The sequence below is a fragment of the Eriocheir sinensis genome, chromosome 5, assembly GCF_024679095.1.
Source record: "Eriocheir sinensis breed Jianghai 21 chromosome 5, ASM2467909v1, whole genome shotgun sequence".
NCBI classification, from domain to species: domain Eukaryota; kingdom Metazoa; phylum Arthropoda; class Malacostraca; order Decapoda; family Varunidae; genus Eriocheir; species Eriocheir sinensis.
In genome coordinates this window covers 19725407-19752224 of record NC_066513.1, presented here as the reverse complement: position 1 = coordinate 19752224, position 26818 = coordinate 19725407, and the positions used below count along the sequence as shown (strand labels likewise).

General features: G+C 43.2%; 1 protein-coding gene across 1 annotated transcript; it reads right to left on the bottom strand.

Annotated features, from left to right (window-relative positions):
- Window positions 1–26818, bottom strand: LOC126982605 (retinal homeobox protein Rx2-like). Its single transcript, XM_050834800.1, has 3 exons — window positions 26151–26818; window positions 1810–1932; window positions 1–190 (listed from the first exon to the last, which is right to left on the bottom strand). The coding sequence occupies exons 1-3, from the start codon at window positions 26371–26373 to the stop codon at window positions 9–11; spliced, it is 528 nt and encodes a 175-aa protein (XP_050690757.1). The 5' UTR covers window positions 26374–26818; the 3' UTR covers window positions 1–8.

Genomic DNA, 26818 nt, shown 5'->3' with positions numbered 1-26818 from the left:
GACAACAATTAACCTGTGTGGCTCACCTGGACGCGTGCCTCGGACAGGTCAAGCCTCATGGCCAGCTCCTCGCGGGTGAACACATCGGGGTACTGGGTCTTCTCGAAGGCGCGCTCCAGCTGGTGCAGTTGGTAGGTGGTGAAGGTGGTACGGGAACGACGGACCTGAGGGCGATAAGAACGTGTGAGGGAGCGGGGGAAGCGGAACGACAGCGAAGTAATGTGTGGAGAGGGAGCGTTTAATTAAAGGAGGAAAAAGAACGGAATAATAGGGCAGTAATGTGTGAGGAGGGAACGTTTAAGTAAGCAAGAGGAACGGATAAGCAGTAATGAGAAGAGAGAGGAGATTAAAGGGGCAAGAGAGACGAAAAAGTAGAGTTAGAGCAGTAATGTATAAAGAGGAGCCGTTTAATTGAACAAGAGGAACGGAAAAATAGGGGAGTATTGAGAAGAAAGTGGAGGTTAAAAATGGGCAAATAGACGAAAAAGTAGTAGGGCAATAATGTATAAAGAGGAGCCGTTTAATTGAACAAGAGGAACGGAAAAGTAAGGGGGTAATGTTTGGCGAGGGAACGTTGAAAGGAGCAAGATGAAAAGAAAATTAGGGCAGCAATGTGTGAAGAGGGAACGATTTAAGTGAGCAAGAAGAACGAAAAAGTAGAACAATGTTGTGTGGTGAAGGAACGTAAAGTGAGCAAAAGGAACGGAAAAGTTGTATAGCAATGTGTAAAGAGGGAACGTTTTAAGTGAGCAAGAAGAACGAAAACTTAGAACAATATTGTGTGGTGAAGGAACGTAAAGTGAGCAAAAGGAACGGAAAAGTTGTATAGCAATGTGTAAAGAGGGAACGTTTTAAGTGAGCAAGAAGAACGAAAAAGTGGAACAGTATTTTGTGGTGAAGGAACGTTAAGTGTGCAAAGGGAACGGAAAATTTGTGTAGTAACGTGTGAAGAAGGAACGTTCAAAGGAGTAAGAAGAACGAAATTAGAGAAATCCAGTTCCGTCAGAAAATATAAACTGAAAGAAATATTGCATTCAAGGACAACAAGCAGTGAAATAAAAGTAACTAAAATGTCCTTCTGTATCATGATGAGAAGCAGTGGTGATCATCCTCGCCATTGTTAAATTTAAACTTAATGCATCAAAAGTGCTGGCGAGGACAAAGTCTATATCATTAACAGGGTCACGCTCAGTGGTCTGTTGGCGGCACTGTGGCTCCACGAACACTTCATCCGTTCGTACCTGGACTCATCCACCGGTGGACTTTAGTGGCAAGTAGAAGACTCTTGCTATATAAAACATCATTCAAGTTAAAAAAAAATGATTCTGAATTTTTTTTCCATTCAAGTAACTAAAAACATCACTATTTGGATAATTATTTGGGTCCTGCATCCAAGAAGCAGTTACCATACGTCAGACTTAGATTTTTATTTTCAGTGAAAACTAGTCAGATATCTTTATTAATACGAGTCTTCAAGCTTCATTCGTTTAGGGTATCGTCCAGCTGAGTAGAAGCTGATACAAGACACATCAGATATATATTTGAACACAAAAATATTTACGATATGTTTAAAGTAATGTATCACAGTCTATCTAAACCATTTCAAAATAAAATGTTTAAAATTATAATACATTCCTTTAAAGATATCTGAACTACTTTTGTTTTGAAAAATATGAATGCTCTGTGCTGTCTGATTCCTCAAAAAAAAAAAAATGCCCTCTTCGTGTCGTGCCGCCGGAGGAGCCACCGCCACTCACAGACCACTGAGCGCCGCCCCAACAAACGGGTCGTGGGTCGTTCTTACAGGCCTCACCTTGCGGGGCTTCTCGGGGTCGAAGGGGTCCGAGTGCTGGTCGTGGCACTCAGGGGACGTGACCATCTCCCCCTCGGTCTTGGGGGACACCTCGGGGCTGCCCACGCTCGTCGCTGACTCTGGAAGGAAGAAAGGAACACATGAAAGAACAGGTGTTTAGAAGTGTTAGTTAGGACAGTTGTTTGGAGTTGATGTTAGTTAATGTTAGTAAAGGTTGGTTAGTTGTCGGAGATAATAGTGCATTAGTAAGCTTGGACAGTTGTTTTGAGTCTCTGCAGTGGAAGAACGATAGGAACACGTGAAAAGGCAGTTCTATGGAGTCAGTGTTCGATAATGTTTGTTAATTTAGTTGCTGGAGTTAGTGTGTTTGTTAGTTATATAGATCAGTTATTTGAAGTTAATGTTTGTTAATTTAGGGTAGGCGGTGGCTGAGTAGTAGCGTGCTGGGCCCACATTCACTGCGTGATGAACGACGTGAGTTCGAATCCCCACGCTACCACCTCGGATTTTTCAGTCACCGCCGAGTGGCTTAAAACTACCCACATGCTGTCCTGAAGACCACCCATCAACCCGGACTCTAGAGGATACCGTCCAAGTTAATTAAGAACGAGTTCCGGGGGGCAGCATGAGCCAAGAGAAGATGGCGCCACTATAAACACTTGTCTGCGCCATGACAGGCTGGGGCCGACTATACCATCCAGGCCCCTCAAGCAAGCCTACTGGCGCTATAGGCGTAGACGTAAAAAAAAATAGTTCTTATCCCATCTTATCAATCACCAAAATGAACTGGGACAAAATAATTTCTTCGATGCATCATAATTCTCTCTTAGTCTTCCTTTCTTTGGTTCTTGTTTTCTTTTTTTACTCCATCTTATCACCAAAATCTCGTAAATCAAGTGAACAGGAAACAATTTTTTTTTTTGTTTTTTTTTACAGCAAAGGAGACGTCAATATATCATTCTTACTTGTCATCGGTCCTTGTTTTCGTTCCTTCTTCTATCTTATCATTCACCAAATTCTCATAATAAAGTGAATAAGGTCTCTTCTATACATCATACTTCTTTATCAGTCTTCTTTTCGTTTCTTACTCCATCTTATCGTCCGTCAAAATCATCTCTCCCTACATCAGTCTCCTTTATTAGTCTTTATTCCCTGTTTTCGTTTCTCCTTCCATCTCGTCATCACCAAAATCTCGTAATGAAGTGAACAAGGGCGCGTCGCTGTAATCCCTGGCCGAGGAGCGGATCACAACACACGATGGCAGCGCCCAGTCACGCGGACGAGGGTGAGCCGAGTTCGGTGTTCCATTGTTCTTCAGGGAGTGGCGGGAAGGGGAGTGGAGCGCTGCGGGAAGGGAGAGCTGTGGGCGGAGAGGGCAGCGGGAGAGAGAGAGAGAGACGCTGTGGGCTGTGACTGGAAGGAGAGCTGTGGGCGGTGAGGGCAGCTGAAAGAGAGAGAGATAGAGGTGCTGTGGGTGGAGGGAGCAGAAGGAGAGAGAGAAAGGTAACGCTATAGGGCAGTAAAGGGAGAGAGAAACAGAGACACAGAGAGAGCGGAAGAAAGAAGGGGAGAGTTATAGAATGATGAAGGGAGATGGAGGGAGAAACATAGACACAAACCGAAACAGAGAGAGAGGAGGAAAAGGGGAAGAGCTATACGAGGATGAGGGAGATGGAGGAGTATATCTACGGTGAAGGGGAGGAGGGGGACACATAGGGCAGGTGTGTATTGTAGCAAGGCGTGGGACCCCCTAAAGAGGCAGATGTGTCCGTGCAGGCATCGTACACGCGGGGCCAAGGGGGGGGGGAGAGAGAGAGAGAGAGAGAGAGAGAGAGAGAGAGAGAGAGAGAGAGAGAGAGAGAGAGAGAGAGAGAGAGAGAGAGAGAGAGAGAGAGAGAGAGAGAGAGAGAGAGAGAGAGAGAGAGAGAGAGAGAGAGAGAGAGAGAGAAGGGCAGGTGTGGCGTAGCGTTGCCAAACTATCGTACTCATCGCATTGCATTTTCGTAGTTTCTGACCAATAACGAATGCAAAAACAAACAAACAAACATCAATAAGTAGGAGTTTTAACGCTAACTTCAATTTTCTATCGTTATTTGTGTAAGTACGAGAGTTTGAGGCTTAAAAGTAATAAAGACGAAGTGGTGAATACGATAATCTGGCAACGCTGGTGTGGCGGCGGAGTCTCCAGATGAAGATGCAAGGCGAGGCGAGGCGAATCCACATCACGGGCGGGAGATAACGATGATCCTCCTCAGCGTAAGAATACACCGAAATACCACGCGATTTCAGGGTCCGCCAGCTGGGAGGTAGGTGGCGAGGGGCGGTTCGGGGTCGTGGAGGGGCGGGGCGGGGCACGGGGAGGCAGGGCAGCGCGGTGGGCGAGCGGTTACACACCTCAGCCTCGGTAATCCTCCATTTGGCGCCCAGCGTAGCGTGAGTTGATGGCGGGTGACGCTAAGCCCGGCGGAGGTGTTGGCAGGGTGAGCACCGCCGCATACCCACACCGACGCGGCCATGCCCAGACCCTCCCCGCGGCCAGGCCATACCCGCGGCCACCCCATGTGACACCCAGGTCATACCCACACCAATGACATACCCAAAACCATACTGACGCGGCCATACGCAAACCCTCCCCGTTGCCTGCCCATACCCACTGTCATACCCACACCAATGGCACACCCAAAGCCACACCCACAGCCTTGGCCACACCTAAAGACAAGACAGCCATACCTACATCGAGGCCACATCCACCCCTTATATGACCATACCCAAGAAGACAACCATGCCGTGACCACATCCTGACAGGCGAGATACTTTTCCACAGCAAGGCAGCCATACCCTCACTCACTCCGGCAGCCATACCCAGGGCAGAGCAGTCACCTATACCCGGCAAAGCCTTAGTTATGTGTCCATTCTGTGAGGGTGAACTTTTATCTCTATTTAATCTCTGGCTCTGTTTCAACCATATATGTCGCTAGTAATAGTCTTGTAGTTCCTTTTGTTTTTCTTTGTTCTTCTCATCCTCTTCCTCCTCTTCCCACTCCTACAACGTCTCCTATTCATTTGACCCTCCACCCCGTGTCCCCCTTGTTTTTCATCGTTTGCATATCTTCCTCTGCAGCAATAGCCGGTCCACACACTCACCCACTCACTGCGTCACCCACTGCGTCACCCACTTAGTCTGCCCATTTCGTCGCCTGCCCCGTCGTGCCGCCACCCTGAGCGATGCACGAGGCGGCAAAACCAACAAGACCAAGAGGAGAGGGACGCGGGAAGGCCCAGACACAGACACGGCTTTTGGTTTTTCGGTCGTTCGATAATCCGGCGCGACAAAGCAGCGTTGAAGAGCGATTTGTTTATGTGAGCAGAACGCGCGTCGAGGCAAAGAACGAAGGAAGAAAGTGCTATACATCGTCGAGGGAAGCGAAGGGCAGAAAGAATAGGCGTCAAGGTGCAGCGTGTTCTCTTTTCTCCCTTTTTCCACGTGTCTCAGCGTCTCCGTAAGTGTATAGAGCTGTTAATGTCTCCTGATGGGGTTGGGCTTGGCTGGGTGGCTTTGGGTTAGGTTGGTTAGTCTCGGTGGTGTTTTGGGTGCTAGGGTGAGGGGTGGTAAGGGTGAGTTTTGGATGGGGAGGGTGGGAGAGAAGGGAGGAGGAGGGTAGGGATGTGAGGGGAGGAGGGTGATGGGTAGGGTGCTTAATGGAGGTGTGTGTGTGTGCGTGTGTGTGTGTGTTTGGAGATGTATGTATGTGGGGTTTTTTCTCGTTTTTTTTCTCTCTCAGTGATACTTCTAAACCGAGATCGAATAGAAAACTCAAATAACGTTCGATTCAGACTACGAGACCGTTTATCCAAGGACACGAGACCATGAAGAACTAAGAGAGTGGACGAGGACGAGGACGAGGACGAGAACGACTTTATCAATCTACATTATCTATTTTATATATCTGTCTATCTATCTACACATACTTACAGGAACAAGACAAAATTACATACAAGGACGATTTTGACTTTGGGGACGAAATAACAAAACTCAAATCACCAAATAAAGTCCAAAATTACAACTCGGGAAATGGAATTATGTTAGGCAAGTTTTTATCTTTATTTTTTTCTGTTAGGAATTTTTCGCTTTTTGGAGTTAATGTGGGTACGAGGACCGTAAACACCTGTACGTACGAACACACACACACACACACACACACACACACACACACACACACACACACACACACTCAATGGGTTTAGCCAGGTGTACAAGACTCGGATATGACCAATTGGGGTTAGAAAGTAGAGGTTGAGAGTGGCTGAAAGAGTACCTCCTTCTCCTCCTCTTCCTCCTCCTCCTCCTCCTCCTCCTCCTTCTCCTCCTCTTCGTCCTCTTCCTCTTCCTCTTCTTATTCATCCTTGCCTTCCTCCCTTCCTCCATCAGAGTCCTTTTCTAACTCAATCTCAATCCTACGGCGTCTTCTGTAGCATCTGAATCCACTACTTTGATCCACATGAACTCGAGTCCTTTTCAGGTGACATAACGCGATAATCTTCCTCGCCTCGTTTTCGTTACATTCGTCTTATAATTAATGTTCTCACGCCAGTTACTCGCTTTTCCCTCTCATCATTAAACATTATTATAGTTCACTTGTTTCCTCATCCTCTCCTTTCTCAGTACTTTTTTTTCTGGTATTTTTTCCACTGTATCGTTCGTCTATACTTCAATAATTTATTCCGGTAACTTTTCCACCTCCCTCAATTTATCATCTGAGTCTTTGCCGCAGATTTTTTCTTTCTTTTGCATCATTCATATATTTCAATTTTCACACTCCGGTTACCCACATTTCCCCTTTTTTTCTCATTTACCTTTCTCAATGCACCTCCTCCACATCTTCCTCCCTCTCCTCTGTATACCATGTAGATCATCTTGTAGCAACATTAGTTTCACCTCTACATTGCTCTTATACTACAATTTCTACACACCGGTTACTCGCATTTCCCATTTTCTCATTAACCTTTCACCTTCGTCTCCTCTGTACCGAGTCATCCCATAGCCGCATTTTTCCCTTCTCATTTCACCTTCATTTTCATTTCACCTTCGTTTCCCTTCTCATTTCACCTTCATTTTCATTTCACCTTCGTTTCCCTTCTCACTTCACCTTCGTCTCCTCTGTACCGAGTCATCCCATAGCTGCATTTTTTCCCTTCTCATTTCACCTTCATTTTCTTTTCACCTTCGTTTCCCTCCTCATTTCTCCTTCATCTCCTCTGCATACCTCGTCATCCAAATAGCCGCATTTTTTTCCTTCTCACTTCACCTGCAGACGATACCCAGGTGAGGCCCGCGCCCCAGCCCGCCGCCGCCCCATGTGTTAAAATCCCCATCGGCCGCGTTTGAACCTCGGGGGGATTCTGGGAACACATTCGGGAGCACAATGAACAATTAAGTGTAAATACCTTCCTAGATGATGTCTTGAGGGAGGGAAGGAGGCGAGGGAAGGAGGTGGAGGAGGAGGACGAGGAGGAGGCTGAGGAGGAGGATAAGGGGGGAGATAAGCTCTTCTGAATGGCACAATTTACCTAAAGAAGACCGGCACTCACTCCCAGCGGCAATTCAAACCATTTTCTTGTGGGCTTGAAAACCTTCCTTGGGCGGCGCGGATAAGCCAGCGACTCGCCCTTCTGATTTAAATTCCCCGACAAAGGCGAGGCAATAAAATGACAAATTGGCTGATTCTGCGCCGCCCTATTACCCTCATTACAATTTTATGGCCATTTCACACTTCTGTTGGCGTGAATTGACATCCAAATTGAAGCCGAGAGAGGACGACTTGAAGAGGGAGCTTGAAATTGAGTCACTTTGAGTCGATTTATGACAATTTGGACTTAATTTGGCCGCGGAGGTGTCGGAGAGGGGGCGAAGGACAGACGGCGGGGCGGGGAGCACGACAGCGGCGGTGACGACGACGACGACAAGGAAGAGAAAATCAATGTGTAACGATGGGAAGCGCTAATGTCTACAAGGCTAATGCTGCCCTCTGGTGGTGTTGGTGATGGTGGGAATGGTGGTGCTGCTCGTGGTGGTGATGGTGGTGGTGGTGGTGATGGTGGTGGTGGTGGTGGTGGTGGTGGTGATGGTGGTAGTGGTGGTGCTGCTCGTGGTGATGATGGTGTTTTAACGTGCTGCCCCTCAAAGTAAAGATGTAGGGTTTTTTTTTTTTTTAACAACAAAGGAGACAGCTCAAGGGCACAAAAAAAAGGAAACAATAATAAAAAAAAAAAGCCCGCTACTCGCTGCTCCTACGTCCGCACCGATTCGCTCTTTTTTATTATATCATTATTAATCTTTCATTAGTTTTTGTTTCTTCATTATTCTTCATTATTTATTGTCTTCATTATTACCAGGCGGCGGGAGGCACAAAACTCTTAGGCTCGTATCTTAATGAACACTTCTTCGGGCTTTCAACTCCATTCAAAGGCTGCAGAGATGATCAGTCCGGTCTGCTTCCCGTCCGTGGCGCAGGGGACTTGTAAAACCATCACTATATAGGGTCTTGAAGCCACCCGCAGGAACCCTAACAACTGGCTACCGTCTACCTCCCGCTGCATATATGATAAAGCTGAGGAGAAGAGAATAAGTGTACCTGCGTCTGATATCCAAAATACGTTGTGATGGTATATAACATAACGGCGTAAACGAGGGAAGATAATGTTGTCTAAATAACCAGAAATGGCCTCTTGATGGGTATTCAAAGTAAATGTGGCGCGGAAAACACTAAAATAGGTTATATGAACAGTAAGGAAATGAAGGGTAAATAATTCAAATCTTAATTATAATGTAGTTCAGTGAAAATTTGTTAAAAGAAAATAGAATAGTAAAAAAAGGAGCCAATGTCAATGTCTCCTTAAACAGTTTCGAAAAAAAAATCTTGGCGGAAAAGGAAAGTTTGAATTATTCGAGGAAATTGAGTGAATGATAAAAAAGTAATGGAGTAACGAAGTATTTCAGTCTTGAGAACTTCATGCAGTGGAATAAAATGTAAAGTAAAATAAAGTAAAAGGAGCCATGAACCCCAAGACTCGAAACAAAAACTAACTTGAGTCCCAAAAAAATAAAATCCGAAAAAAATAGCCCCAAAAAAACTCTGAAGATTCGAAATTCCTAAAACTGTAGCGAATTAAGTGTGAGCGGCGGAGTGGAATGAATTAACGAGCCAGGAAAAAAGGACAAAATAGAGGAAAAAGAGCAAAAAAAAAGGACAGCTGGAGGAAGAGGGGGAAGAGGGCCCTAAAAATTTGAATGAATGAAGTGAATGAGTGAATAAAAAAGAGCAAAAATATACAAAGAAGAGTGAGAAAGAGCAATATAGCGCCCCTAAGAGTAAGTGAAGAAAATAGAAATAAGAAAAATCCTCCAAAAAGTATTGCCAAGTAAACACAAACAATAAAATGGAGTGAGTAAATAAATAAAATAATGAGTAGAAAGAAAAAAAAAACAGAGGAAAATCTAAATAAAAAACACAACAGACCCGGAAACAAATTACAAAAAAAAAAAACACCAAAAAATACAAAAATCAAATAAATACAAAACAAAAAGCAAATAAATTGAATGAATAGAAAAAAAAGCAGGAAATGTAGGACGAAAAGTGGAATAAATAGACAAATATAAACTCGAAAAAAAAAAAAAGGAGCAGCATTAAAAAGAGAGAGGACGGTAGGAAGGAGGGAGGGAAGGGGGTCAGGATGGGGCGGTGGGCAGCATAACAAATCCTTGGGCGGACGCGTTAACAAAGAGCGCTCATCGTTGCGTTCGCTGTCTCGCTAACTAACCACCGCCAGGCCACGGACGAGACTTTTTTTTTACCTCTATTTACTCGTGTCCAGGTTTTAAAACAATTAGTGTCAGGTAACGAACGGAAATAGGGGCCGATAGAGAGACTGCGCGGGAGGGAAAAGAGAGGGAAGGATGGATAGATATTCGTATACATGGGGTCTCCCAGCGGCGGCGGCGGCGGAGGAGGAATAATGTAATCTGAAAAACAATTATCCGTGCAATCGAGTTCGGGCCAGCTCGTGAATTACCATTTTGAACGCGATTTTTCCAGCGAATTGCGAAGTGAAAATCGAGTTAATGCGGAAGAAAGAAATAATTCCATCCTTTCTTTTCTCCTCCCTGCGTTTTTTCCCCTTACCTCTCTCTCTCTCTCTCTCTTTCTCTCTCTTTCTTTTCCTCTCTCACACGCGCGACCTCTCTCTCCCTCTCTTTCTCTCTCTCTCGCGCGCTGCTTTTTTCCCTTTCCACAAACTGGCGCGAACCAATGAGTGAGGCGGGACTTAGGTTATTGTCGGCCAATCAGAAGCCGTCACGCTCGTTTTTAATCAGGTCTTTCATTGCTATGTAAATAAGTGGCAGTAATAATAACCATCTCCTCTTCCCCTTCCCTGCCGCCCTCCCCAACCCGCCTCCGCCCACCCTACAGCACCCCGACCCTGTCCCTCTCCCTCCGTCACTACCTCGTATTACAATCATTTTTTCCCCTGCAGACAATGGAGTGAAGCTAAAATTCGACTCTGTGCAGCAACGAATCGCCGCCAATGACGCCCATCAATGCACGGGGCTAATTGGTGTCTGTGTGGGCTTCAATTCAATTAATTACGGATTCCATGATACTCCTTTGTTTTGTCGAGGCTGGCGGCCAGGGTAAGCTCGTGGCGGCCCGCACTCATTACTACCCGGCCTGTGCGCGCGTGTGTGTGTGTGTGTGTGTGCGTGTGCGTGTGCGTGTGTGTGGTTACCTGGCTGGCTGGTATACAAGAGAAACGGAAGGTAAAACAGACGAGAGAAAGCGTAAAAGTAAATAAGAGTTAGAGAGAGAGAGAGAGAGAGAGAGAGAGAGAGAGAGAGAGAGAGAGAGAGAGAGAGAGAGAGAGAGAGAGAGAGAGAGAGAGAGAGAGAGAGAGAGAGAGAGAGAGAGAGAGAGAGAGAGAGAGAGAGAGAGAGAGAGAGAGTGTGTGGGTGAAAAAAATGTTGGGGTTTCCAAAAACTTAATCAAATTCAGAATCGGCTTAAACGTTCGCCGGTTGAAAGAGTGACTCAGCGTTCACCTTTTCGCTCCGTTCACCTGCGACTTAATTGACTCAAAGCGAAATACGAAACCGAAAGCGTCAGCAATAAAACACAAAAGAAAAACAGAAAAAAATGGGAAAAAGTGAACAAAACCGAGTAAACAAATGAAAAAAAAACTCTCTCTCTCTCTCATTCACTCTCACTAACACACACACACACACACACACACACACACACGTACACCATCTAACAACTCAAACACAAACAACAACAACAACAACAACAACAACAACAACAACAACAAAAACCCTCCCATCAATACCTACAAAATTATTAACAGATATCTTTTCCGTCATGAATAGAAGAGCTGCGTGCGTATAATTTGACGAGAGAGAGAGAGAGAGAGAGAGAGAGAGAGAGAGAGAGAGAGAGAGAGAGAGAGAGAGAGAGAGAGAGAGAGAGAGAGAGAGAGAGAGAGAGAGTATATATATATTAAAAAAAAATCATTATCTTTAGTTCCTGGCGCCGTAATTAATGCTTCTTTTCATCGGGATCGGAATTATTTTGGCGGGAGCGAGTCGTAAGCTGCGGCCACTCAGGGGATAGCGGTAATTAAGGCAACAAAGCACCTCGCTCCCCTTGATGATACGATAAAGTTATTGTGCAGATTCTTTCGGTTTTCTAATGCGAGGTTAATTGTTCTCACCTGCTCATCCCGCTTCCCTGAACTTAATTAGCGGTGACGGAGCAGGTAGGGAAGGTGAGAGGGAAGGAGCGAGAGGAGGAAGACGGGAGGAAAAGATGAATTACAGGACTTATTAAAGGAAAACATTATAAAAGACCAGCGAATGATATCTAAAGGGATGAAAAGACAGTTGGAAAGAAGATTGAGCATTGAAAATAACAAGAGAAGGAAGAGGTAAAGAAAAGATAGACAATGTGAATAACTACTAACTAGATTAAAATGTGATATAAGAGTATACATGGCGTCAGATTATAGCGAAATGCAGTTCAAAAGGTGAATAGAAAGAAAAGAAGAGAGACGAAGATTTGATAAGACATTGATAACAGCGACTCGAGGAGGAAGTAAAGAAAGATAGATTGCTTAAATTAATGAAAGAAACTAATGGTAAAACAATCGTTACAGAGATATTTAAAGAGATGAAAAGAGAAGAAAAGGCAGAGCAATGAATAGATTGAAAAAAAGAAGAAAGTAAGAGTAAGGAGGAAAAATTTAAGAAAGTACAAATTACCTGAATTCGTCAAAGAAACACATAGAAGGTGAGTGCAACGCGAAACGTAATTATATAGAGATGAAAAGAGAGGAAAAATAAGATGAAAAAATAGAAAGAAAGAAGTGATTGAAGGGGAGAGAGAGGAGGAAGAATTAAAAGAAAAATAGATTACGTGACTTATAGGGAGAAGCTCATAAAAAAAACCCCACATACTAAACACATGAATAAAGAAATGAAACGAAAGGAAATTAAAAGGCAGAAACAGGAGAACATTATAGAAAATACAATAATGAGGGAACACAGGACACGAAAGAAGATACGAAAACAAACAAGATGAAAGAAGAAAAGAAAAAGCATAAAGAAGAAAATATAACTGATCAACGTATAGGTAAAAAAATGAAATACGAGAAAAAGAAACAAACCTATGAAGAAGATATTTTATTTTTATCAGGTAGCAAAAAAAAAAAAAGCAGAAAGCATGACCAAATACTGAACGTGTAAAAAAACTGAAACATGAAAGGGGGAAAAAAAAAGGTATTTCATTTTAGTGAGGGAAAAAAAAAAATCCTTAACATCATACAATACTAAATTAGATGAACAGAAGTATAAATGTAAATCCGTGTATTAAGATAGACGAGTTTGAATAGGAAAAAGGAAAACAATAAAAACAGTCCTAGAGTTTCCTTCCCTATATCGCACAAAGGAAGCCGAACTAAACAGGAAGGAAAGGAGGAAAAGGATCAGAGGGAGAAATAGACAGAGGAAGAAAAGGAGAAAAGGAAAGCGGACATTGAAGGATAGAAGGGAAAGAAGGGAATGAAGGAAGAAGGAACAAAATGGAAACAGGAAAGGAAAGCGAATGATAGAAGAGAAAGGAGAAGGGAAAGGTGCTGACGAGAGAGAGAGAGAGAGAGAGAGAGAGAGAGAGAGAGAGAGAGAGAGAGAGAGAGAGAGAGAGAGAGAGAGAGAGAGAGAGAGAGAGAGAGAGAGAGAGAGAGAAAAGGAACAAAAAGTGAAGGACAAGAAAATCAAACATGGAGGAATGAAGTAAACAATAGAAGGAAAAATAGAAACCTGAAAAGGAATGTAGAAATAAATTGCATAAAAGGAGGAACAGAAGAGTGAAAGAAGAGAATAAAGGAGACGAGGAGCATTTAGAGAATGATAAAACTAATCGTAGACAAGAAAGAGAAAGCAACGGAGAAGATGGAAGAAAAGAATAGAAAGAGAGACTAAATAGAAAGCAGAAGAGGAAGCAGAGGAAGAGCGAAAGGAGAAGAAAGAAACAAGAGTAAAGGAAAAGGCACAAGAAAAGTAAAAGAAAAAATAAGAAAGCAGAAGAAAAGGCAGAGAAAGAGTAAAAGGAGAGGAAAGAGGAGACAAAGGAGGAGGAAGTGTAGAAGGAAAGAAAATGAGGCGGCGGAGGCGAAGGAAGAGTAAAGAAAAAAAAGAAAGAAAGGAGTTAGAGGAAATGTAGAATATAAGGAAAATGAAGTAGCAGGAGAAAAGGGCGGAATCAGAGTAAGTGAAAAGGTAGGAAGGCTCGAAAGAGGAGGAGGAGGAGGAGGAGGAGGAGGGGGAGGAAGAGAAGGAGGTAAAGTAACAGAATAAAATAAAGGGAAAGTAAAAGGAAAAGAAAAAAAGAGGAGGAGGGGGCGCAGGAAAAATGAAAATAAAATAAAAAGGAGAAGGAGAACGATGAAGAGGAGGAAGAGGTGAAATCAGAGTAAGAGAAAGAGGGGAAGGAAGAGGACCATCAGTATCAGCAAGAGGAGGAGGAGGAGGCAGGTAAGGTAAGGTATTAAGCAGAAGAGCAATGCGAACCTACCTGCCAGACATAAGCTTCGCAGTGCGGTGGAAAGCTTTATACATGATGCTGCACTGACGGATGCCGCTTCTGTGTTAGTATTTCCCTGGCCGCTTAACCCTCCCCTCCTCTCTCTCTCCCTCTCCACCTCTCTCAAACTCCGCTCTCTACCTCACCAATTACCGAGGCCGGGGCGGGACAATGGGCATAGTTAACTAGGTGATTACTCCGCCGCACGGTCGTTAGAGAGAGTGTAGGTGCTTTCTCTAATTGACGGTGGAACAATTTAATCGATGCAAACTACCTATTTTGATCCCCGTGAACGAAGGGCGGCCCCGAGCATGCATGTGTGTTGCATCGACTTTGTTCTGGTAGCTGTAGGGTTAGTGAGAGAGAGAGAGAGAGAGAGAGAGAGAGAGAGAGAGAGAGAGAGAGAGAGAGAGAGAGAGAGAGAGAGAGAGAGAGAGAGAGAGAGAGAGAGAGAGAGAGAGAGAGAGAGAGAGAGAGAGAGAGAGAGAGAGAGAGAGAGAGAGAGAGAGAGAGAGAGAGAGAGAGAGAGAGAGAGAGAGAGAGAGAGAGATTGATTATGTATGTGTGTGCTTGTGGGGGTGTAATGTGTGTGTGTGTGTGTGTGTGTGTGTGTGTGTGTGTGTGTCTCGAAAAATATACAGTGGAATAGATTTATAGAAACATACTGACAAATAGGAAGAAAAAAACGTGATAGATAAACAGACAGACAGACAGACAGATAGGCAGACAGGCACAGCATCTCACCCAATTAACTTCACTCTCTATAGTGTTCAAACCCCACGGTTCAAACTCACCCTTCCTTCCTTTCCCAGCCTCACCCTCACTCCCCCACGCACCCCTCACCCCTCTCATACCTTCCCCTCACCTGCCCAACCACCAATCACCAATCACCGCGACTCCCTCACCTTCCCTCTCCCGTCCGTTGTTTTGGTGTATCACGGATTTATCTGATTGAGGGACGAGAGGTTTGGGTCCCGAGGCAACAATAGGTCGGCCCTCATCCCAAGCCTTTGAAGGACGGTAAACACGAGACTTACCTGGATCGCGGCGTCACACGGATTAATGAGAGTAATTGTCTTATTTGTGCTTCGAGGGCCAGAGCTGAAGTGCCGTGTAATACCTCACCTCACCTCCGTCTGCTCGCCTGCCTGCTCTTGTTTGTGTGTGGGTTGGTTGGGTTGGAGAGACGTGAGGGGGAAAGGAGGAAGAAGGGGAAGGGGTGTGTGTGTTGGGAGAGTGTGGGGAGATGTGTTGAGAGGGTTGGGGAGAGAGGAGGAAAGGTGTGTGTGTGTGTGTGTGTGTGTGTGTTTCGAAAGTGGTAATAGAGATAAGGGACAGTTTACATCTCTCAAGGGAAACGACAGTGGTGGAAAAGAAGAGAGGAAAAGGAAAAAAAGATAAAAAATAGAACAGGGAGAAAATTAATAATAACGATGATAATGATAATGATAATGGTGATGATTATGATAGACTAGGTAACAGACACACACACACACACACACACACACACACACACAGAGAGCGATACCCCCTCCCTCTTAATCCTCCACCACCACCACCACCACCACCACCACCTCGCTCTTCCTAATCAGATCAGCGCTGGATCTTAGAGACCAATTATAACGAATCAATAGTTGCTAATCTGAACACAAGAGGAACCTGCGGGGGACCAATTAATCATGAGAGTCTAAACAGGAGGAGGAAACAGACAAGAGAACCACCATACCTCCTCCCCCTCCTCCTCCTCCTCCTCCTCCTACTCCTACTCCAACTCATACTCCTGCAACTGCTCCTCCTCCTCCTCCTTCGTCGGTCTTAAGGTATGCATAATTGGTGTTGTTCTCTGATTGGTCGAATATGTTACCTGTTTGTTTCTTGATTGGCTGGTTAGCGTGTGAAGGTATTGGGTGATGTACAGGTGTTAGAGGAAGAAGGGGAAGGCGAAGAAGAACAAGATCCAGAAGACGAAAAAGAGCAAGACAAGAAAGTGCAAGAATAAGAACAAGACGACGAAGAACAAGAACAATATCGTGAAGAGGAAGAAGAAAGAAAGAAAGAAAGAAAAGAAGAAAAAAGAAGGAAAGAAAGAAAGAAAGAAAACGAAAAATATGAAGCAGAAGAAGAAGAAGAAGAAATATAATAATAATGATGCGACGTATCTTATAAGGAAAACGAACTATATATATATATATATATATATATATATATATATATATATATATATATATATATATATATATATATATATATATATATATATATATATATATATATATATATATATATATATATATATATATATATATATATATATATATATATATATATATATATATATATATATATATATATATATATATATATATATATATATATATATATATATATATATATATATATATATATATATATATATATATATATATATATATATATATATATATATATATATACACACATACTGGACAGAAGTGTTCCCATGACGTCCTATTAATAAGCGTTGACAGCGCGATTTGTTTGACGCTAAATTAGTGTAATCAGTGAACGGCCCTTGAGGTATTATTATTATTATTATTTTTATTATTATTATTATTATTGTTATTATTATTATTATTATTATTATTATTATTATTATTATTATTATTATTATTATTATTATTATTATTATTATTATTATTATTATTATTATTATTATTATATTATTATTGTTATTATTATTGTTGCTGTTATTGATGTTGTTGTCGTCACTTAGTTTTCCTACAGAGCTAAAAATACATAGAGACGAAGAGAGAGAGAGAGAGAGAGAGAGAGAGAGAGAGAGAGAGAGAGAGAGAGAGAGAGAGAGAGAGAGAGAGAGAGAGAGAGAGAGAGAGAGAGAGAATATCACCAGCGGCAACAAGGTGACACACAATGGCTGGCCGCTGAGGCAAAAATGATCGAATTACTCTCCACCTCCTCGCCTCACAGCACCCCCCTCCCCCCGCCCCCCTGCAGGCCCTTGAAGCTTTTTGTTGACTTGGATCCGATTTAAGGGCTTCAATACCTTCACGCCGGCCAGCCCAGCAAGCCACGCCAGGCAGAAAGCACTCACTCACTCACCAGCCACCCAACCAAACCTCCAACCCTCAATCAACCCTCTTCCCCCTTCTTCTTCAAGTACTTAGGATGGATTTCGATCGTCTATATGAATTTTGCGGTTATGAATTTTAGTGAGCTTTTTTTTTTTAGAGAGAGACGTTCGTTATAGATTTCTTTTTACTTTTTTTCCGGAGGGGGGAGGGGGGGGTAGAGAGAGAGGAAAGTAAGTTATTTGTCTGGGTGTAAATATATTTTTTTCTTAAATCGTAACTTTTTTTTCGTTAGTGTGTTTTTTTTTCTGGATAACTTCTGAATTATTATTGTGGTCAAAATTTTCATCTACAACAATGATTCATATTTCTTCCCTTTCTCCTTCACCTCTTCTCCCCTCTTCTCTGTTATTTCTACTTGATTTTGATTTCTCACCCGCCCACATTCTTTTTCATTTATATTATTTACACCCACCAAGTTTTGTATGGGCGTATAAATTTGATGGTGAGTTTATATAAAAAGATGTGTGTGTGTGTGTGTGTGTGTGTGTGTGTGTGTGTGTGTGTGTGTGTGTGTGTGTGTGTGTGCGCGCGCCATTACCTGTGTGTGTCTTAATTAATGTGTCAGGTAACTTGCAGGTGAAAGGTTCCCAGGTAAATCTTTCAGGTGAGATAAATGTCAGTTGTAGAAGGTGGGGAGGGAGGGGAGGGAGGGGAGGGGAGGAGAGGAGGGGAGGGATGTGAAAAGAGGAGGGGGAAGGAGGGGAGAGGGGGGAGAAACGGGTAGAGGAGAGGGAAGGGGAAAGGTGGGAAGGGAAATGGATGAGGGGGAAGTGATGTGGAAGGGAAAGGGTTGAAGGGTCGGAGAAGGGAGGAAGGGAAAGGGGAGGGAGGAGGAGTGAAGTAGGGGCGTTAAGAGGAGTGAAGGAGGGAGGAGGAGAAGGAGGGGAGAGATGCATCACTCCCTTACCTACCTAGCGCTAAATTACCCCTCCCCCTATTTTTCCTCCCCCTCCCTCCCTCTCCAGACCACTCGAAGGGAATTAAGGTAGGATTTAGGGCTAATATACCACAGTTACCCTACCCTCCCCTTCCCCTCCTCTCCCTGCCTTCCCTCCCCTCCCTCACCTTCCCCCCTTGTCTTTCCCATTCCCTCCTGTACCTTCTCCTCTCTCCTCTCCTCTCCTCTCCTCTTCCTCCCTCTCTTCCCTACCTGACCTCTATTGTAATAAGTTAAGGGAGTGTTCACCACCACCACCACCATCACCGCCATCACCATCACCACCACCACCACCGCCATCACCATCACCATCACCACCATCACCACCATCACCATCACCGCCATCACCACCGCCGCCATAGTATTCATAACCCGTCACAGCTACTTTCTCTTCCTCCTCTTCTTCCTTTTCCTCTTTTCTTCGTGTTTTCTTGTTTTATATTATGCTTCACCATCATCGTCTTTTTTTTTTTTTTTTTACTTCTTCGTCTTCTCCTCCTCCTCCTCCCTCCTCGTCCTTGTCCTCCTCCTAATCCTAATCTTAATCCCAGTGATCCTTTCATCATCATCATCACCATCGTCATCATCGTCATCATCATTCCTAAGGCCCTCCCCTTCAACAGTCTTTTTTATGTGTATAATGAAAAAAAACTATTGGACCATTTTTTGAAGTAACAGTAATAGTAATGTTCCAGTAACGATACTAATAATGAGAGTAAAAATAATAATAGCAATAATGATAATAAGGACGATGATGATGATGATGATGGCCACGCCGTTCCGACACACAGCCGACGCTTAGAAGGGCTCCTGGGTTCGAACCCCGCCGCCAACTGATTGCTTTTCCTCCGGCGTCAGTTGATCGAAGGCGCCACTTTTTTTTTCAATATAAACAATAAAAGGAGAAGAAAATATAAGGATAGAGTTAATAGTAGTGATAGTAGTAGTAGTAGGAGTAGTTGTAGTGGCAGTAGTAGTAATAGTACCTAGTAGTAGTAGTAGTGGTAGTAGTAGTAGTAGTAGTAGTAGTAGTAGGAAGAAGAAGAAGAAGAAGAAGAAGAAGAAGAAGAAGAAGAAGAAGAAGAAGAAGAAGAAGAAGAAGAAGAAGAAGAAGAAGAAGAAGAAGAAGAAGAAGAAGAAGAAGAAGAAGAAGAAGAAGAAGAAGAAGAAGAAGAAGAAGAAGAAGAAGAAGAAAAAAAAAAAAAAGAAGACGAAGAAGAATGATAGAAATAGCAATAACAGTAGCAGCAGCACTAATAGCAACAGTAACACGAAAAAAAAAGAATAACGGAGTAACAACAGTAAAATACTCACTCTAACTCCAATCGCATCATCACTCAAAACGAACTTGATCTAAACGCGGAGGAATGAGAACACACGCGCTGAATTTCGAAGCTGAGAGGACAACAGCATCGCCGCCCACCAGGGACACACAGATAACAAGGCAGGGGGTCAATAGATATATAAATGAGTACCTAAATAGTATCAGTCATCATTTGCTTCGTTTCTAAGGCTATTAAGAAGGTCCTGAGCTAATGCAGTGAGTAGCGGGATTTTTGTTGTCATTATTATTTTTTTTAACTGTCTCCCTTGCTGTCAAAAAAAATGCGGAGGTTTGGTTCGATTCGGATAAATAAATAGATGAATGAATAGGTAAATAAAAAGGTGAGTGGATAAGGAAATAAGAGAAAAAGTAAATATTTAACAATCACCAATAGAGACACTTGCTTCAGAGGGTGTAAATCGCGTTCCCACATAACCAAGAAGAATGACCGTGACGAAGGAAAGAAAACATGAATTAGATGGAAGGAAATAAAAGGACAATACCAAAGGAAGGAAAATAAATGGATAAGATAGTGGGAAATATAAGGTCTCTACTAAAGGAAGGAAAGTAAATAAATAAGATAGTGGGAAATATAAGGACTCTACTAAAGGAAGGAAAGTAAATAAATAAGATAGTGGGAAATATAAGGCCTCTACTAAAGGAAGGAAAGTAAATGGATAAGATAGTGGGAAATATAAGGCCTCTACTAAAGGAAGGAAAGTAAATAAATAAGATAGTGGGAAATATAAGGACAATACTAAAGGAAGGAAAGTAAATAAATAAGATAGTGGGAAATATAAGGACAATACTAAAGGAAGGAAAGTAAATAAATAAGATAGTGGGAAATATAAGGACAATACTAAAGGAAGGAAAGTAAATGGATAAGATAGTGGGAAATATAAGGTCTCTACTAAAGGAAGGAAAGTAAATGGATAAGATAGTGGGAAATATAAGGACAATACTAAAGGAAGGAAAGTAAATGGATAAGATAGTGGGAAATATAAGGACAATACTAAAGGAAGGAAAGTAAATGGATAAGATAGTGGGAAATATAAGGACAATACTAAAGGAAGGAAAGTAAATGGATAAGATAGTGGGAAATAAAAGAACTATATCAAAAGAAGGAAAAAATAAGGTAATGGCAAGTAAAAGGAATATATCAAGGGAAAGAAAGAAATAAGATTATGATAAAAAAAAGACTATTCAAAGGAGGAATAAGAAATAAGTTAACGGTAACGAAATAACTAGAAAAAAAAGGAGAAACAAGACACAAATAAGATAATGGAAAAAAAAGAATAACTACAACAATGGAAAGAAAATAAGAATGGTAAGAAAAAAAATCACTAGCAGAAAAATATGAGGAAAACCAAGATTCGAGTTAAGTAAGAGTCCAGTTGCGTTCACGTATACCCGCTCCCTCCACCCCCCTCCCACCACTCCATACCCGCCCCCCTCCCAAAAAAGAAATAAAACCTAGATATTAAAACTACGAGGTGTACGGGCGGCCATGTGAATTTTACAAGGAAAGTGAATATGCAAATGGCTGGCTGTCGGCGTGGCTGAGTGTGTAACGCCGCGCTGCACTCCTCCGGGCGGCGGGGAATAGTTGGGAGGCGGGATTATAATGTTCAAGAGATTTATGTAAAAGAATGCCGCTCTACTCTCTCGCTCGCTCGCACACGCACACACACACACACACACACACACACACACCAATATTTGCTCTTCCATACGCTGGCCGCCCACCGCACAATATTTGAGGAAAACATTGGAAATTCACTCTCGCCTGGTTACCGCCTCCGTCGCTCCCTCCGCCGCCGCCTCATCCAGAACTAACTGACGAAAAGGAGGAGAAGACTTGTTAACCGGCTTGTAATGTAGAGTTCTTGGTAAGGGTTCATGATAGTCCTCCGTTTGCTTCACCAGTTAACGAATAGAGAACGAAGAGGTAAAGAAAATATCACCTGACTAGTTCGTAATGTAGGGTTCTGGGTATGGGTTCGTGTTAGGCTTCCGTTCGTCTCGCCCCTTTACGAATTGATAACGAAATGGCAATCGGTAGAAGGCACTCAAGGTGGTAAGAAAAGAGGATTCGGAAGGCGTTGAAGGCGTTTCCGATTCCCTTACAGCGCATCGCCAGGCCTTCGTGTCATTTCTGTGACTTGATTCCACATTCCTCCCTGTTAATTCGTCTCTGTTGATTCTGTCTCCAGTCTTATCCATATTATTTCCATTCTCCCTTCTCTTCTTTGTTTCTTTATATTCGTCAGTCGGTCAATAGTTTTTTTTTGTTTGTTTGTTTGTTTTTTGTTTATTTTGTTTATTTTGTTTATTTTGTTTATCCATATTATTTCCATTCTCCCTTCTCTTCTTTGTTTCCTTATATTCGTCAGTCGGTCAGTAATGTTTTTTTTTTTCTCTTGTTTTATGTCTGCTCTGTAACTTGGCTGCATATTCCTCTCTATTAATTCGTTCCTGTTGATTCTGTCTCTAATTCTATCCTTATCAATATTTCCATTCTGCATTCTCCTTTTGTTTCTCTATATTTCCTTATATTCGTCGATCATTCTTTCATATTTTTTTTTTTTTTATCTCCCCTGTTTTATTTATTTTACTCTCATGGTTCCTCAGAAGGTTCGTGAGTGGTATGCGTCAACTTAAACAGGGTAGCCCGGTGAGAACTGTCTGAAGAGCACTGTTGTAAGGTGAGCCTCAGAGCCGCGCGGTCTTTGACAATGCAGAAGTGTGGATATATTAGGTCGGCATTCTCAAGACGCCTCCGCCATTTACATCAACTGTTTTCAAAGTCCGACAAGGAGGTTAATCGGGTTCTCACGAGTAATGTTTTTTTTTTCCTTCTTTTTGTTTCTCTTGCTTTATGTCTGTTTCTCTCTTGGTGTCTCGTGGTGTGTCTGCTCTGAAACTTGACAGCATATCGTCACCTTCGTAAACAAATCGCCTAAGTCATTATTTTCTACTCTTCAGGAAATCAGAAAAGAACTGTCATTATCTCATTTGGCTTAAGATTTAGGCGAAAATGAAAAGGCCAATTCTAGAACAATCAAACCCTGAATGACGAAGGCAACTATACAGAAATTGGCGTCACATGTTGAAAAATTGATGTAGACAAAAACCTAGAAATCCCTGAAAAGTGACTTAGGCAATTGTTTTATGAGGGTGACGATATTCCTCTCTAGCATTAATTCGTCCCTGTTGATTCTGTTTCTAGTTTTATCCTTATCATTATTTCCACTTTCATGATACATAAGCTTTGTCAAAATGCTACTTGGGCCATAAAACTACCCATGGAAGTGATGCCGAGTTTTTGGTATGGGTCGTGATGGACTTTCTTTTGTTTCCCTAGTTTACGAATAGATAACGAAATGGCGATCGGCAGGAGGGTTTTGAGGTGGCAATAAAAGAGGAGGCGAAGGTGTTTGAAGGCGTTTCCGATTCCCTTATATCGCATCGCCAGCGTTGTGTCTGTTCTGCATCTTGAAAGCGTTGTCAAATGTGAATGCTTGGCCGCCGAAGTGCTTGAGAGTATGGCCCCTAGTGAGACAGTGTGGTTGAATCGAAGTTACCCAGATGAAAAAAAAAGGAGAAAGGACCGTTCAAGTATATCAAAGGGAAAATAAATGTCATCGTTATTGCTTTTTTTCACATGAGATAACGCTTTGGCTAAATATCATTGTTGTTTTAATAATGATGACAATAAAAACAATCATACTCGCACGACTATAAATTTTGATAACAACCGTGATAGTAATAATAACGACAATTTGATATTCATTCTTTCTATAAACGATTTAGTTGTCTGTGGTGTTGGTGTCAGATTTTATAGGTTATTTTTATGAGTGTGTAATCGCGCTCTGGTGTACCGTTTGCATTAGCCTGAAATCAGAACGAAAACATGCAATTTAAATTAGTACTGGATAAAGGGGGTTCATACATCCGGGTTACGCACTGGGATGTACAGCCGCATAAAAGACAACCGAATCGGGCGGTGTTCATTGTTTGCTTCAGCCTGACATATAAACTGGACTTAGATCATGAGCCGTTGTAGACCAGGAACTGTTGAAAGGGAAGCGTATAGCGTACATCCGGGTTACGAACTGGCGCGTAATGGCGTAAGGCGACAGACACTAATGTGAAGATATTAAACGCGGGTCACTCAGTGGAGTTCATTAAAAAGTTAGAACACACACAGGGGAGAGAGAGAGAGAGAGAGAGAGAGAGAGAGAGAGAGAGAGAGAGAGAGAGAGAGAGAGAGAGAGAGAGAGAGAGAGAGAGAGAGAGAGAAGAAAGAAAACGAAGGAAATGACAGAAAGAGAGAAAAAGAAGTAAAGAAAGAAGGAAATGACCAAAAGAAAGAAGGAAATGACAAAGAGAAAGAAGGAAAGAAAGAAAGAAGATGACAGAAAAGGAAATAATACAAAAATGAAAAAAAGCTAATAAAATATGAATCAATAAGGAACGAGAAAAAAAAAACGAAAGACGAGAAACGGAAGACGAAACGAAGCAACACGACCTAAACCATAATGAAAAAGGGGAACAAAATAATACAAAAATAATAAAAATCGCACCAATCAGAAGGCAGGCGCGTCATTTTTTCAACCAATCAGCGTCGGCCCCTCCGCTCCGCCGCCTCGCCCTCTACGCCGTTCCATTTTTTCCTCACTAATTGAAGCGCGATATCATTATTTACCGCGAATGACGTAATAATGGGGGAATAATGACTTGGGAAATGAAGAGACAGGGGCGGAGATGAGCGCCCTAGAGATGGAAATTGAAAGAAAACTGGGCCGGAAGAGACTTGACTGACGGACCGAGTGTTGAGCTGAAGGAGGCGCAGAAGAAGCTGATGATAATGATGATGATGTTAGTGTATGTGATAATGATGTTGATGGTAGTGGTGATAGTGAGAGTAATGGTGATGATAATAAGTAAGGATGATAAGGGTGGAATTGGCGGGGATAGAAATATGATCAATAATGTGTGTAATTGATTTTACATGACGTGTACGAAGATGAATATTTTGAAAGAAAGAAAGGAAGGAAGGAAGAAGGAAAGAAAGAAAGATAGGAAGGACAAAAGAGGGAAGGACAGAAAGGAAGAATGACAAAAGAAAGAATGGAAGAAAGGGAACAGAGAGAAAGAAAGAAAGAGAAAGAAGAAATACAGGAATAAACAAAGGACAAGAAAATCAAATGAACTATAAAAAACACGTATACTAAATGAAACCAAACAACAAATTAACAAAAGAAAAAAGAACAAAAAATAATTATACTAAAAAAACTTCTGGTAGAGTTCAAAAAGACTAGGAAGAAGGGAAACAAACGGGCGAGTGGGCGGGCGGGCGGCGATGCTAATTTGTCCTCAGAAGCCTACTAAGGTGGTAAGGAAAGGGGGGCGGAAAGCGGTTCGGATTCTCTTACATCGCGTCGCCAATCTCTTGTCTTCTCTAAGTTGACCGCAGTTCCTTTCTCTTATTCCTTCTCTGTTGATTCCTTTACTGATTCTTCTATGTCGTTTCCTCTCTTCTAATATCCCAGTTTTATCCTCTTCATTATTTCCATTCTGCTTTCTCCTTCTGTTTCTTTGTTTCCTCTTATTTATCGATCGTTCAATCATGTTTGTTTTTTTGTTTATCTTGCTTACCTTCTTTCTCTATCTCCGTTATTCTTTCTTTCTCCTTTATTCTCCGTTTTTACCTTGCCATGTTTGATTCCTATGTATCCCTTGTTTAGTATTTGTTGTCTCCTATGTCACACTCCTTCATTCTTCTGCTTTCCTGCTTTCAGATCTATTATTCGGCTTCTTCATTGCGTAGATTTTGTCGCCATAAAATCGTCGATCCTCCTTGCCTGTGTCTCCTTGTATTTCGTGTCTTTTATCACGCTCCGTTTTTCTTTTACCCTCGTTTTCTTTGTCTCAGGGTGGGAATTTAGGGCGAAGGGAGGAAATGAGGAAGTTATCAGCCCGGCGTTGCCTCTGCTGTGAAGTGTGTCAGAAGAGCCGTCAGAGGTTCAGTCAGGGCGGCCCAGCGACTGTTCCATTCCTCCTGATGGTGTTGAGGGGCGCGGCGTGGTGGCGCGGCGTGGTGTTGTGTGTCCCTGGCGTGGCCGGCGACGCGTTAGTCCTCTGGTGTGTGTGTGTGTGTGTGTGTCATTAATTCATTTATTGTGTATCTGTTGGTAAACCATTTCGACTAGTTTATTTTTGATTTGTTGATTAATAAAATTTACTACTATTATTACTACTACCGCTGCTGCTGCTACTACTACTACTACTACTACTACTACTGATATTAATTATAATAATAATAATAATAATAATAATAATAATAATAATAATAATAATAATAATAATAATAATTACAAAATAATAATAATAATTTTTTTTATTATCATTATTATTATATATAAGCTTCATATATAGTCCTGAATTTGCAGCCGCGCCCAAAGGCGAGCGTGTGAGGGCGGGCGCGTGAGGGCGTGAAGGAGGAGGCCGAGGAGGGCGAGGCTGACTTGGCTCTTACAGGAAAAATTGGCCTGTAATGTCCTTAGCAGCGACCGGCGTTCCTCCATCTGCCAGGCTGACGGCGACGGATCGGCCGTTAATAAGCCGCTAATGAGGAACGCTGAAGGCGGCGGAGCCTAGCCGAGCCTGGCGGTGCTCGGGGCCTCGAGCCTCCCGTGGCCGCGTGGGTTCCGCGGCCATGTGTGCGGCGGTGGGCGGTGGGTCACCTGACGACGCGGCCCCGCCAGGCCTGCCGCCAAACACCTGAAGGCAGGCAGAGTGCCGCTGGGTCTTACCTGCAGCTTGACTGTCGATGGCGTTGACCTGCGGCGCTGAGGACTCCTGCGGCTGCGGGCGGCCCAGGATGTCCTCGATGGTGTACACGCGGGAGGAGCGGCCGGGCGGCGGGCCCGTCGTCGGCGACAGCTGCGTCTCCATCTGCGGGAGCGGCGGCGGGCTGTGTTGGGGGTCCTGCGGCGGGGGAGGCGGCGAGGCAGACTTGAGGGAGCGCTCCATCATGGCGGCGTCACTGGAGTGTCACTCACGCACTCACACACTCAGATACACGCCGGGCGGCCTCCGCGAAGCTCAGGCCACACCTAGCGACTGGCCGGCCCGCGACACTGCTTATTTCGTTTATACCGCCGCCCGGGACCTGTAATCATTTCAACACTATTTACACGAACAATGCATACACACCTAATCCCCCGTGGTGTTGACCAATGAGAGCGCGGGTCGCGGCGACACAGGCCAATCAGCGCCCGGGACTGCCTGTGGTATTGGGATAATTCGCGGTTGGATAATAGTGACTCGCCGCGGCTGCCGGAGGAGCGATGCTTCTCCTCGTTAACGCCACTTTTCTCCCCTTGTCTCCCACGCCTCCAGCCTTCATAAGACACCTCCTTCAGAGGCTCGAGGCCCTACAACACCTTTGAAGGCCCCAGCTTGGAGAGGCAGCAGCAGC